Source organism: Dreissena polymorpha, chromosome 3 (genome assembly GCF_020536995.1).
Source record: "Dreissena polymorpha isolate Duluth1 chromosome 3, UMN_Dpol_1.0, whole genome shotgun sequence".
NCBI lineage: Eukaryota > Metazoa > Mollusca > Bivalvia > Myida > Dreissenidae > Dreissena > Dreissena polymorpha.
This window is the reverse complement of record NC_068357.1, coordinates 44,162,455-44,175,962: the sequence shown is the minus strand read 5'-3', so window position 1 is coordinate 44,175,962 and position 13,508 is coordinate 44,162,455. Positions and strand designations below refer to the sequence as shown.

Genomic DNA, 13,508 nt, shown 5'->3' with positions numbered 1-13,508 from the left:
TTATGGTATAAATTCCCACCAAAAAATGTTGAGCCTTGCTCTGTGAAAAGATGGTTAATGTAAGTAAAAGATGGTTAATGTAAGTAAAAGATGGTTAATGTAAGTAAAGTGTCATCCAAGATTAACCTGTGCATTTCTTTGTTTGAAAGAAGACTCTTGATGAAAAACCTGTTAAGACCGAAAATGTTGTAACTAATTAACCTTTGCAGACTGCACAGGCTTATCTGGGACAACACTTTACGCACATGCATTTAACTGGGTTTATTCAGAGCCCAATTAATTTCTTCAGAAAATGGAGGACCTGAGAGCGACCAATGAGACTCGCAAGAAGAGCGTCCAGGGGCAGATAATTGTAATCGAGGACAAGTGTCGGCTCAAGGACACAGAGGTCAAACTGCTGCAGGATGAGCTCGTGGTGAAGAAGAACGCAGCATTTGAACAGGACTCAGAGGTAAGTGACAGTGCGCCATGTGAGTTTGTATTGCTATACAGGGAATACAAGGTTTATGGTGAATCAAGATATGAGCCTCTTGGAAAACGTAGTGCATGTGTGTATCAGGGACAACATATTCTGTTTTTGTGGAATTTTTTGGTTAAAGAAAGTATTTTCCTAAAAAAGTCCGATTTGTGTCCGAAGCATGTGCGGACTTCAAAGGCTAATCTGGAATCCCACTTTACATAGATGCATTAAACCCAGTTGTCTCAGATGGAGGTCATTCGTTTATTTAGCAAGGCCTAGACAACCTGAAATACTTTTTAGTACCATTTTGATAAGCCATTTGTGGTTGGCGAAATATAGCTGTCATATTAGCTGTTGGTTCTTAGTGCATATGTCCATCAAGAAAATCGGCACTTTAAACAATCCAATATGGTTTTTGTGTCTGCTTTTTTATGTCCATCTTAGTATAAAAAATGTTACACATACACATGTATGCTGAATTGTACACCAAGTTTTATTCCCAGCATTGTAATGTGAATTTCTTCATACACAGCTATAAATAATATTTTATTATATACCTGTTTAATGCTTTTAACAAAATACAGGTTGTATCAACCGTTGAAATAAAAAATCACGTATTACGCTTCTCGCTGTTTCCAATTCCGTATTACCATACTAGCCGGACTACTTCGACCCATTTAATGACTTCACATTACACGCACCGAAAATAGAAATATTTTATATTACAAAATATATTACGTAGTACATCGTGTGACGTCATTTCTGTGACAAAACACAATAGTTTTATCTAAACTCTGTAAGGACATGTAGTTAATTTACATAAACTGTATTCATACGCGTCTTAAATAAACTATGGCGTACCGTTTTAGTCATTGTTTTGTCGGTTTTGTTAACGTAAAAAATACAATTGTTAACTGTTTTCGTATGTTGTTGTATATAATAAAAGGAATATTACGCTAGTCAATTGTTCCAAGAGTTTGTATCACTTTCGTGGCTTGTGCAATTTCGCATCACACTTGAGGCTCCGCCTCTCGTGAGAAACGTCATCACACAAGCCACTCGAGTGATTCAAACTCTTGGAACAATTGACTAGCATAATATTCCGTATATATGACACCATCAGGATTGTGATGACAATACTGCTTATGATGTTTACATTTAATAAATAACCTTGTTCTGGGAAAATGGGGCTTAAAGAAAAAATGTGCATAAAGTTTTGTCCCAGTCAACTGTCTGCTTTTAGGGTATTTTTTATTAAAGGGAAGTGATTTCAAAGCATTAATCTTTACGCTCATGCATTAAGCCCCCTTTTCCCAGAACGAGGCTCATGTTGATTATTTATTTTTAATGATAATAATTTATATTGGCAGTAATAATAATCATGAGGTAACTTTTTCAGGACCAAAAAGTAATAGACATAGAACAGCAGCAGCTTGAACACATGAAGCAAGATTTCCATGTCCTTTTCCATGCCCAGCTTGCAAAAAATAAACCTTTGAAAGAGAGATGGGAAGAAATCGACAACACCCATATAGAACTTATTGCTCAGTTTGAAAAAAAGGAAGGGGAAATGAAAGAAAGATGGGAGAAAACTGTGCATGAGTTTGCTGCAGAAAACAAAGAGATAGAAGAAGCCTGGAAAGATCTGGCAGACCAAGACAAGGAATGCAATGAAGTGTTGAAATCAGATACTCTGAGTGAAAAAGAGAGGAATGACATTGAATTGGAGAAAGAACAGCTGGAAGAGGCAAAGTCTTTACTGAAGCTAGAAGAACAGAAGATCGCAACAAAACAAAGAAAGGTGCTGGATTCGATTGAAACTGAAATGGAACGGTGGGAAAAGTATAAGCATGAAGAAACTGACAGGATAAGTGAAATGAAGGAAGAGTTGGCTAAAGAGTGTAACAGTCTTGAAGTGGATCAGTTGATGAGTAAAATTCATGACAAAGAAAGTAATATTCAAGGAATGGTTACAGATTTGAAAAGACAGGAAATTACAGTGCTAGAGTTTGAAAAAGAAATTGAAGAGAAACAGAAGAAGTTTATCGAAGAAAAGGAAGAGTTATTTAGAGAAAAGCAGGAGCTAAATGATAAACAATGTAAAGCTGTGATAAAACTGGAGCAAGAAATCATTGCCATCAATGATGAACTAGAATCTCTCGATGTTAAACTGAGTGAGGAGCTCAAAGAAATTCAGGAAGAGAGAGAAAGGTATACCGATGTCAGACCCCATGTATCTAATGTCAGAGAATGTTTCTATACCCTTTATTTGCTGCAGTCTTTTGTGCATTGCATATTGTATATATTGTGTTATTAATTAACAAAACTTTAACTGTAAGAACTCAATTAATAAATACATCTGAAAACAAAACAGAAACAAATATTTACTGGTATATTAAAATCTAATATATTTTTTCTAAAGTTGTTTCCTAGAATGTGGAAACAATTCTATTTTAGCCCTTAATGAAGGCAAAGAGACCCAGTCTAAAGTGGCAATAAAGTTGAGCATTATAACAAAACAATACATCTTATATGTTTTATTAGAGTAGTGTAATGTTTTAGATCCTGCTGCTGTTAAAGCATTTAAATAAAATGGAAAACGAATGTCTTAAGATGGGAGGCTTATTTTTTTTGCATAATTTGTTGCCTGTGATTTTTAGCCTGCTGTTGTTAAAGCGCTCCCGCAGCATGGCTGACTCCGGTATAGAGGCTGGTGACCTGGAGGAGCAACTGCAGCAGGTTGACCTGCCAGACTCACAGCAGGCCCGAATAGACCAGAAGAGAAAGGTAGTGTGATTTGTTATGTGATGTGCAGTGTGATATATAGTGTGATGTATAGTGTGATATATTATGTGATGTATAGTGTAATAGGTGTGATATATAGTGGGCTAGGTGTGATATATAGTGTAATATGAGGCCAGGCCTGCATAGACCAGAAGAGAAAGGTAGTGTGATATAATGTGATACATAATGTGATATAAAATCAGTTACTCATAGTTATGAGTAAATTTATTATTCTCTATTCTCAAAATGCTATTAAATACTCATCATCATTATCAACCATATCATCATCATCCTTTCAACATCATTATCATACAAATAATAAACCAAAGGCAAATAGGAGTGAGTGCTTGTATTTGACAGGACTTTCAACATATAAATGCAAAAAACAATTCTTCTGATGCCCGTATGTGTTCCATGTGAAATGGAAATAGACCTCAATGCCACCCCACAGTTGATGAGTCTCGAGACGACTGTAAACGGTGTAACATCTTTGTTCGGATGTATAAAGAACGTAAACTATACTATTTAAATGATGTAGGGCATGTAATTATGAATACTTAACATGCACATGTGTGGCATGTAAAGAAGTGCAAATTTATTCATAACAATTCGACGGCAAGTATATACCTAAAATCAAGAGTTACTGTTTGAATAAACTGATCCCCGCCGATGCCCAAAGTGCACACATGACGCCCCCAATGCCCATCAATCACGTTAAGTTGCTTAAATATTATAAATTTACAAATGTGAAACATTTATTTGCTAAAAGAAGCTGCTATTATCTGCAAGATTCATCCACCACCACCAATCAAGAGAAGTGTACATGACTTCATGTACACCCCATACAATAATCGGTAGTAATAAACAATTCAGGTAAAACCGAGAGCGGGATACGCAACCCTACTGCTGATTTTTTTTTTAATTTCTTTTTTCTTTTAATGGCAGGGGGACGCATGAGGACCCATGGCTCAAGACCGGTGTCTAGGTGCCTTCATCACCTCCCAAAACCTCTAATTTAAGAGAAATCTACAAATAAGCAGCTATTATTATACTGTAAAAATTAAGTAATCTTTAGCAAAACATGTTAAAAAAACGTTATCAATTTAATTGCGCAAATTAACATAACAAACAAACATCAAAAGCATCCCGTACACACCCCGGAAATCAACAAGAAACAAACAAATCACTCAAGCCATGAAATCCATAAAACACTTAAAAAGAATGTTGGTAAATAATATTACTTATTTTTTCAACAGCTACTTTAAACAGACTTCAACATAAAACCAGTCACAACAAAACGAAAAAAGAAAATAAGTTATCGTAAAAAATATAATAACTTTTAAAATTAAACGTTCATTACGTAAGAAAACAAAAACTGATAACACTGGCATTTAAACATACCAAGATTTCAATAAATATGCAGGAAGTACTATCTCCTGAAGTGAGAGTCTCAAATATGAAACATATAACTTAAAAATTCACATTAAAATCACAATATGAAGTAAAAGATGAAACAAAATAATCAACAAAACTTAGCTGCTTCAGACTTTAATGTAAATACACCCATCGACTTTCTCGGTAAAGAAATCAGTTCGTGTTTAGATCCCATCTCCCATGGACTAAGAACCAAACTGAAAATAAACTTAATATCGACTTAATTATTGCCAAATAAACGTAAAAATAATGTTACCAATTATTTAGACATACATATGTCCATAAAGGGCGGGCGGGCGGGGTTATCACCCCTTCGTTTTCCTTTTCCATTACTTTTGCCTGTCAAATACACCCTCGAATAGCGACGCAATAGATTTGCGACTCATATATACCCAAACACGAAAAACACGTGCACTTTCGCGCTTAATCTTAAACACAAAACCCCGAGCAATTTTCGCGCTAAACCATTACCATAATCTCTCTTCTAAATAACATGTATACAACCATTCTATACCGTATTTATCAAACCGAGAATAATTTTATATATATAGGAGGCCAGACCCACATAGACAAGAAGAGAAATTTATGTGTGGTATACAGTATGAGATGTAGTATGATATATAGTCTGGTATGAGGCCTTGTGCGCTGGTGTACATCCTAATGGTTTTTTTTTCTTTTTTTTCTTTGAGGGTTGCAGTGACTTATGATATGGTGTTCACCTGGCAATCAGTTGGTTGTGGGTTTGGTCCCGTCTCGGAGAGCATTCTCAAGATTGTCTCCATCATCAAGTACTGGTTATTCCCAGGGAAACGCTCTTGAAAGTGTCTCAATGAATATCAGGCTATAGATGCATTCAAATTAAAACTAAAGGATTCTTTGACTTTTGCTTGCTCGCATTGAAGATGTAAAAAATATGCGGTTAGGTATATTAATTACATGGTTTCTTGCTAACACTGTAAACTATGATATCAAGTTAGGTATATTAATGTTTTAATTTTTTTGTCATTGTTGTTTGTTGTCTATTAAAGGGTTTCAGGAGGTATGTACCTGTATGAGCCTATTTTTTAGAAAACTGGATGTAATGCTTGTGCATTAAGTGTCATCTCAGATTAGCCTTTGCAGTCCTCAAAGGCTAACCAGGAAGACAATTTCTGCTTTTATTGTATTTTTTCATTGAAAGGAAGTCTCTTCTAAGCAAAATCCCAGTGGAAAGACTGTACAAGCTAATCTGGGACAAAACTTTACGCTCGTGCATTAAGCCATGTTTTCCAAGAACGCCGCTCATATGTATTGTTGTTTTGCCTGCAGGAGTTAGAGGACCTGCAGGCTGCTGTGGACAGGGCCAATGAGCAGTTAGATGAGAAGGTTCGACAGTTTGACCAGGCTAGAGACTACGAGCTCGACATCATAGAGCTGGAGAAGGACAACCTCCAAGAGAGAGTCAGACAGGACAGGTATGTCTAGAGATAGGTTCGATCTGGCTAGAGACAACAAGCTCGACATCATAGAGCTAAAGAAGGACAACTTTCAGGAGAGAGTCAGGAAGTCTAGAGATAGGTTTGAACAGGCTAGAGAATGAGCTCAACATCATTGAGCTGGAGAAGGACAAACTGCAGGAGAGAGTCAGGAAGGACAGGTATGTCTTGAGATAGGTTTGACCAGGCTAGAGACTACGAACTTGACATCATAGAGCTGGAGAAAGACAACCTGCAGGAGAGAGTCAGACAGTACAGGTATGTCTAGAGATAGGTTTGAACTTGCGAGAGACTATGAGCACGACATCATAGAGCTGGAGAAGGACAACCTGCAGGAGAGAGTCAGACAGGATAGGTTTGTTTAGAGATAGATTTGAACAGGCTAGAGAATGAGCTCAACATCATTGAGCTGGAGAAGGACAACCTGCAGGAGAGAGTCAGGAAGGACAGGAATGTCTTGAGATAGGTTTGACCAGGCTAGAGACTACAAACTTGACATCATAGAGCTGGAGAAAGACAACCTGCAGGAGAGAGTCAGACAGTACAGGTATGTCTAGAGATAGGTTTGAACTTGCTAGAGACTATGAGCTCAACATCATAGAGCTGGAGAAGGACAAACTGCAGGAGAGAGTCAGACAGTACAGGTATGTCTAGATATAGAATTGAACTTGCTAGAGACTATGAGCTCGACATCATAGAGCTGGAGAAGGACAACCTGCAGGAGAGGGTCAGACACGACAGGTATGTCTAGAGATAGGTTTGAACAGGCTAAAGACAACAAGCTCGACATCATAGAGCTGAAGAAGGATAACCTCCAGGAGAGTCAGGCAGGACAGGTATGTCTAGAGATAGGTTTGAACAGGCTAGAGACTATGAGCTCAACATCATAGAGCTGGAGAAGGACAAACTGCAAGAGAGAGTCAGACAGGACAGGTATGACTAGAGATAGGTTTGAACAGGCTAGACACTACAAGCTCGACATCATAGAGCTGGAGAAGGACAACCTCCTGAAAAGGGTCAGGCAGGACAGGTTTGTCTAGAGATAGGTTTACCCAGACCATCAGTAGCTGATTGTATAAATCTGGATAACTCTAATACAGCGGATAACTTTTGGTTATCTTCAATGTTAGGAAATCTTTTGTGGTTAGCGATTGTATAAAAGAAATAGATGTCTGGACAGGTGCACGTTTTTGATTAGTTTTGGATAAGATTAAGCCAAAGTATTTTACTTTAGTTATCTTAATCCAAATAAGGTAATCTTTTGGATTGGCTAAAGATATAAATATCAATATCTTTAGCCAATCCTAAAGATAACCTTATTCAGGCATGTTACCAGTTATTTCAATGACAGTTACAACTATTTTAATGTTTTTCAAGACTGTCAGGTGTTATATTACGAATGTTATCAGTTTTTTCAAGGACAAGGTCAGTAAACTTGATTTTACAAGAAGAAAAAATTTGTCGTTTGATTGAAGTTTACCCCCAGAGGGAGGATTATTTGGAAATCAGTCTGTTGGTTTGTTTGTCTGTTGGTTTGTCAGTCTGTTGGTTTGTCAGACTGTTGGTTTGTCAGTCTGTCAGTTTGTCCATCTGTTGGTTTGTCAGTATGTTTGTTTGTCAGTTTGTCATTCTGTTGGTTTGTCAGTCTGTTGGTTTGTCAGTCTGTTGTTTTTTTTCTGCAAAGTTTGGAGTTTCAAATTCTTGAACAATTTTCAAGCGATTTAAGTAAAACTTAAAATTTGTCATCACCATGAATTAAAAATGGGCAAAATACTTCATGTTCATGTCTGATAATCCAAATATTGTTGAGTTGTATGCCCTTGAACATAGCTTGCAAACTGATCTGATAAAAAAGCTTTAGTTATAACTTAAATTATTTGTTTAATAGCTTCTTTTATAACCAAGAAGAAATAATCTGTTTTTTAGTTATAATTGTATTTGTTAAAATAGAACAGCTTTAAAAGCCATGTGAAAATGAACATTTTAATTTGATAGGATAGTTTTTAAGGGACCTTTTGATGTTTTGGTAAATTGACAAAATTGAATAAATTGATTCAGATTTGCACAGTTTCATTTTATTTATGATTTCTGCGAGGTTATTATTACTGTTTGTAATACTAAACATTTACCATGCTCTAAAAGATGCATATATGCATCTTTTGACAAATTAAAAAAAAACTGAAAATTATAAGTGTTACAAACACGAAACGCTTAAATAATTTGTATAGTTCTATTGTTCTAGTAATATTTTGTGACATTACAAGGATTGCGTATATAAAGTATAAAATACATGACTCACATAGTGAATACAGATGGCCGAGTGGTGATAGGGTTAGACTTTTACTCCAAGGGTCATTGATTCGAGCCCAGTCGAGGATTGCTTTTTTCTTTTCTTTAATTTCTTGTTTAATACTTAAGCTATTTAAGTCCGATTCATACATTTATCAATTTCAAGCATTTAATGACCAACTTCAATAAAAGCCAAAATCTGTGAAAAGGTCCCTTTAAGATTTAGACTAGACAATATTTAAATAGCTATTTGTATCATATTATGTCTGTTATTGTGTTTTGCAATAAAATGCTCTGATATTTGTATGGTTAACACATTTCATTTGCCATAGACATAATTAGCAATTGTTTGGGGAAATAAATACATATTATTAAAAAGTTAACTTTGCACAGGCAATGTCCTTTTCAAACCTTCAAATGTGACAAGAAGAGAATTAAAGGACAGAAAAAAGGTCCATTGTTTTGTTTTTCCCAGTCAGCAACTTTTAAATATTGCCTCTTTATGATTCTCACATTATGATTCTGTTTCCAGGATCAATGCTTTGGTGGAGCAGGAGGTAAAACGGAGAATGTTTGAGGAGAAACTGCAGCGTGAACAGAAACGTCAGCTGGAGCGCGACCGCGAGAGACGAGAACGCGAGGAGGAGATCAAACGACTCAAGGAGGCCCACCACAGGGAAATGAAGAAACTCAAAGACAGATATGAAAACAGGTATTTAATTGAGGCCCACCACAGGGCAATGAAGAAACTCAAGTACAGATATGAAAACAGGTATGTAATTGAGGCCCACAACAGGGCAATGAAGAAACTTTAGGGCAGTTATGAAAATAGGTATTTAACTGAGGCACAACAAAGGGAAATGAAAAAACTGAAAGACTGATATAAAAACAGGTATGTAATTGAGAAAGAACCAATACTCTCATTACACCAACATCTACTGACCTAATTTTGAACTTTACATTGACCTATCCACAATTTATGAACTTAATTTAATTCTATAAGTTTGAAACTCAGTGATATGGTGGTTTGCTCTTTAATTAACATACATTTGAATGTCCATACAGTTGTAAAGGTGCATATTTTTAATGCCATTTTACACAGCTCACAATGCAGGCCAAAATTCTACTCCATTTCAGTTATTTTGATCTTATAAATTATAATGTCTTGTCAGTGAATTTTTTTCAAATTTCTTTTTTTGTATGGGAATATTCAGTAACATTGTTCACATTATAATATAGTATTTAGTTAGCATTAGTCATCAAACATTGTATTGCAGCACATCAGTTTTTGTAGTGAAATATTTAAATATATTATTACATGGCTGTGATATTTTTTCGCTGGCCGACCATTTACAGAAAATTGCTGATGTTACAATTACAAAGAATCAGAATAATTTATAGTGAACCAATCTGCAGTTGCTTATTCTGTCGAGCGGCTAGAGTCCACTAAATTTCAAGAACACTTATGAAACACTTATAAAACAAAATGTTATCCATAATGCTTTTCTTCACTGGTATCATTGAAAAAGTTATATGAGTGAATGTATTTGTATATTGAGGCTGATACACCCGTTTTCAATAGGGTTGCATCAATGTGTTGATTTGATACTTGCATGGATGTTATCCATGAACACTTTCAACCCACCCACATCACCTGACACCATTTTGATCTTAAAATTGACTTACTTACTGACTATTTACAAGGTCAAAATTCTTTGTTATCAAGACTTGACAACTTAATATCAATACTACTTACAAAAAAGCTTTAATACTTCCATTGACCTGAGCTAATTTTGACCCATTTTGACCTACTATTGGACTTAGTTTGACCTGACATTGTCCTACTATTGGACTTAGTTTGACCTGTCATTGTCCTACTATTGGACTTAGTTAGACCTGACATTGTCCTACTATTGGACTTAGTTTGACCTGATATTGTCCAACTATTGGACTTAGTTTGACCTGACATTGACCTATCATTGGACTTAGTTTGACCTGACATTGACCTACTATTGGACTTAGTTTGACCTGACATTGACCTACTATTGGACTTAGTTTGACCTGACATTGACCTACTATTGAACTTAGTTTGACCTGACATTGACCTACTATTGGACTTAGTTTGACCTGACATTGACCTACTATTGGACTTAGTTTGACCTGACATTGACCTACTATTGGACTTAGTTTGACCTGACATTGACCTACTATTGGACTTAGTTTGACCTGACATTGACCTACTATTGGACTTAGTTTGACCTGACATTGACCTACTATTGAACTTAGTTTGACCTGACATTGATCTACTATTGGACTTAGTTTGACCTGACAATGACCAACTATTGGACTTAGTTTGACCTGACATTGACCTACTATTGGACCTAGACTTGTTCAAATTGAGAAATGAAGCAGTACTTACCAGGCTCCCACAGTGGACATATGCCTTTATAGAATGCAGCATCGTGTTTTCTTTGACATTTAGATGTAACTTATGAAGTTAAACCAAAAAAGTATCACTGTTAGCTGATCTGTCCAAATTATATAACATTGTAATTCATTTTATTTTATTGACTTTTGTCGTTGCCTTTCAGAGGTGGATCCATATCCCTATCACCGTCCATGTCCAACCCCTACGCCACAGTCATGGTGAGTGAAAGTCTATCACCGTCCATGTCCAACCCCTACGCCACAGTCATGGTGAGTGAAAGTCTATCACCGTCCATGTCCAACCCCTACGCCACAGTCATGGTGAGTGAAAGTCTATCACCGTCCATGTCCAACCCCTACGCCACAGTCATGGTGAGTGAAAGTCTATCACCGTCCATGTCCAACCCCTACGCCACAGTCATGGTGAGTGAAAGTCTATCACTGTCCATGTCCAACCCCTACGCCACAGTCATGGTGAGTGAAAGTCTATCACCGTCCATGTCCAACCCCTACGCCTCAGTCATGGTGAGTGAAAGTCTATCACCGTCCATGTCCAACCCCTACGCCACAGTCATGGTGAGTGAAAGTCCCCTATCACCGTCCATGTCCAACCCCTACGCCACAGTCATGGTGAGTGAAAGTCCCCTATCACCGTCCATGTCCAACCCCTACGCCACAGTCATGGTGAGTGAAAGTCTCCCTATCACCGTCCATGTCCAACCCCTACGCCACAGTCATGGTGAGTGAAAGTCTATCACCGTCCATGTCTAACCCCTACGCCACAGTCATGGTGAGTGAAAGTCTATCACTGTCCATGTCCAACCCCTACGCCACAGTCATGGTGAGTGAAAGTCCCCTATCACCGTCCATGTCAAACCCCTACGCCACAGTCATGGTGAGTGAAAGTCTATCACCGTCCATGTCCAACCCCTACGCCACAGTCATGGTGAGTGAAAGTCTATCACCGTCCATGTCCAACCCCTACGCCACAGTCATGGTGAGTGAAAGTCTATCACCGTCCATGTCCAACCCCTACGCCACAGTCATGGTGAGTGAAAGTCTATCACCGTCCATGTCCAACCCCTACGCCTCAGTCATGGTGAGTGAAAGTCTATCACTGTCCATGTCCAACCCCTACGCCACAGTCATGGTGAGTGAAAGTCTATCACCGTCCATGTCCAACCCCTACGCCACAGTCATGGTGAGTGAAAGTCTATCACCGTCCATGTCCAACCCCTACGCCACAGTCATGGTGAGTGAAAGTCTATCACCGTCCATGTCCAACCCCTACGCCACAGTCATGGTGAGTGAAAGTCTATCACCGTCCATGTCCAACCCCTACGCCACAGTCATGGTGAGTGAAAGTCCCCTATCACCGTCCATGTCCAACCCCTATGCCACAGTCATGGTGAGTGAAAGTCCCCTATCACTGTCCATGTCCAACCCCTACGCCACAGTCATGGTGAGTGAAAGTCTCCCTATTACCGTCCATGTCCAACCCCTACGCCACAGTCATGGTGAGTGAAAGTCTATCACCGTCCATGTCCAACCCCTACGCCTCAGTCATGGTGAGTGAAAGTCTATCACCGCCCATGTCCAACCCCTACGCCACAGTCATGGTGAGTGAAAGTCTATCACCGTCCATGTCCAACCCCTACGCCACAGTCATGGTGAGTGAAAGTCTATCACCGTCCATGTCCAACCCCTACGCCACAGTCATGGTGAGTGAAAGTCTATCACCGTCCATGTCCAACCCCTACGCCACAGTCATGGTGAGTGAAAGTCTATCACCGTCCATGTCCAACCCCTACTCCACAGTCATGGTGAGTGAAAGTCTATCACCGTCCATGTCCAACCCCTACGCCACAGTCATGATGAGTGAAAGTCTATCACCGTCCATGTCCAACCCTTAGCCACAGTCATGGTGAGAGAAAGTCTATCACCGTCCATGTCCAACCCCTACGCCACAGTCATGATGAGTGAAAGTCAATCACCGTCCATGTCCAACCCCTACGCCACAGTCATGGTGGGTGAAAGTCGGTTGTACGAAGAAAATATCTCAGTGGTGTAGTTTATATAGTTTTATAGTGATCAAACTTGGGACCTTCTGATTGCCAGTCACCGTCCATGTCCAACCCCTACGCCACAGTCATGGTGAATGAAAGTCGGTTGTACAAAGAAAATATCTCAGTGGTGTAGTTTATATAGTTTTATAGTGATCAAACTTGGGACCTTCTAATTGCCAGTCACCGTCCATGTCCAACCCCTACGCCACAGTCATGGTGAGTGAAAGTCGGTTGTAACAAAGAAAATATCTCAGTGGTGTAGTTTATATAGTTATATAGTGATCAAACTTGGGACCTTCTGATTGCCAGATGGACTCTATAATTATCTACTACACCCCTATATTTTATTTCATATGGTAATTAGAGCTTTTTGCCTCATGTTTTGGTATGAATTCAAACATTTTCTGCCTAGATTGGAATTTTGTTATGAGGTTACTTTCTTAATACAAATTTTTTCATAAAAGCGGAAAGGATAGTCCCTGATTAGCCTGTGTGAACATAACACACAGGCTAATCTAGGGCAACACTTTATGCACATGCATTAAGCCCTTTTTTCCTATAATGTGACTGGTA

At 38.3% G+C, this 13,508-nt stretch overlaps 1 protein-coding gene across 1 annotated transcript in view; it reads left to right on the top strand.

Moving 5' to 3' along the window:
• Positions 1–13,508, top strand: part of LOC127873909 (kinesin-like protein KIF16B) — an 83,931-nt gene that overhangs the window by 62,924 nt on the left and 7,499 nt on the right. Inside the window, exons 25-30 of the mRNA XM_052418020.1 lie at positions 290–451; positions 1,860–2,671; positions 3,121–3,247; positions 5,987–6,132; positions 8,975–9,154; positions 11,034–11,139. Coding sequence (XP_052273980.1) covers positions 290–451; positions 1,860–2,671; positions 3,121–3,247; positions 5,987–6,132; positions 8,975–9,154; positions 11,034–11,139 — 1,533 coding nt within the window. The remainder of the gene's footprint in view (positions 1–289; positions 452–1,859; positions 2,672–3,120; positions 3,248–5,986; positions 6,133–8,974; positions 9,155–11,033; positions 11,140–13,508) is intronic.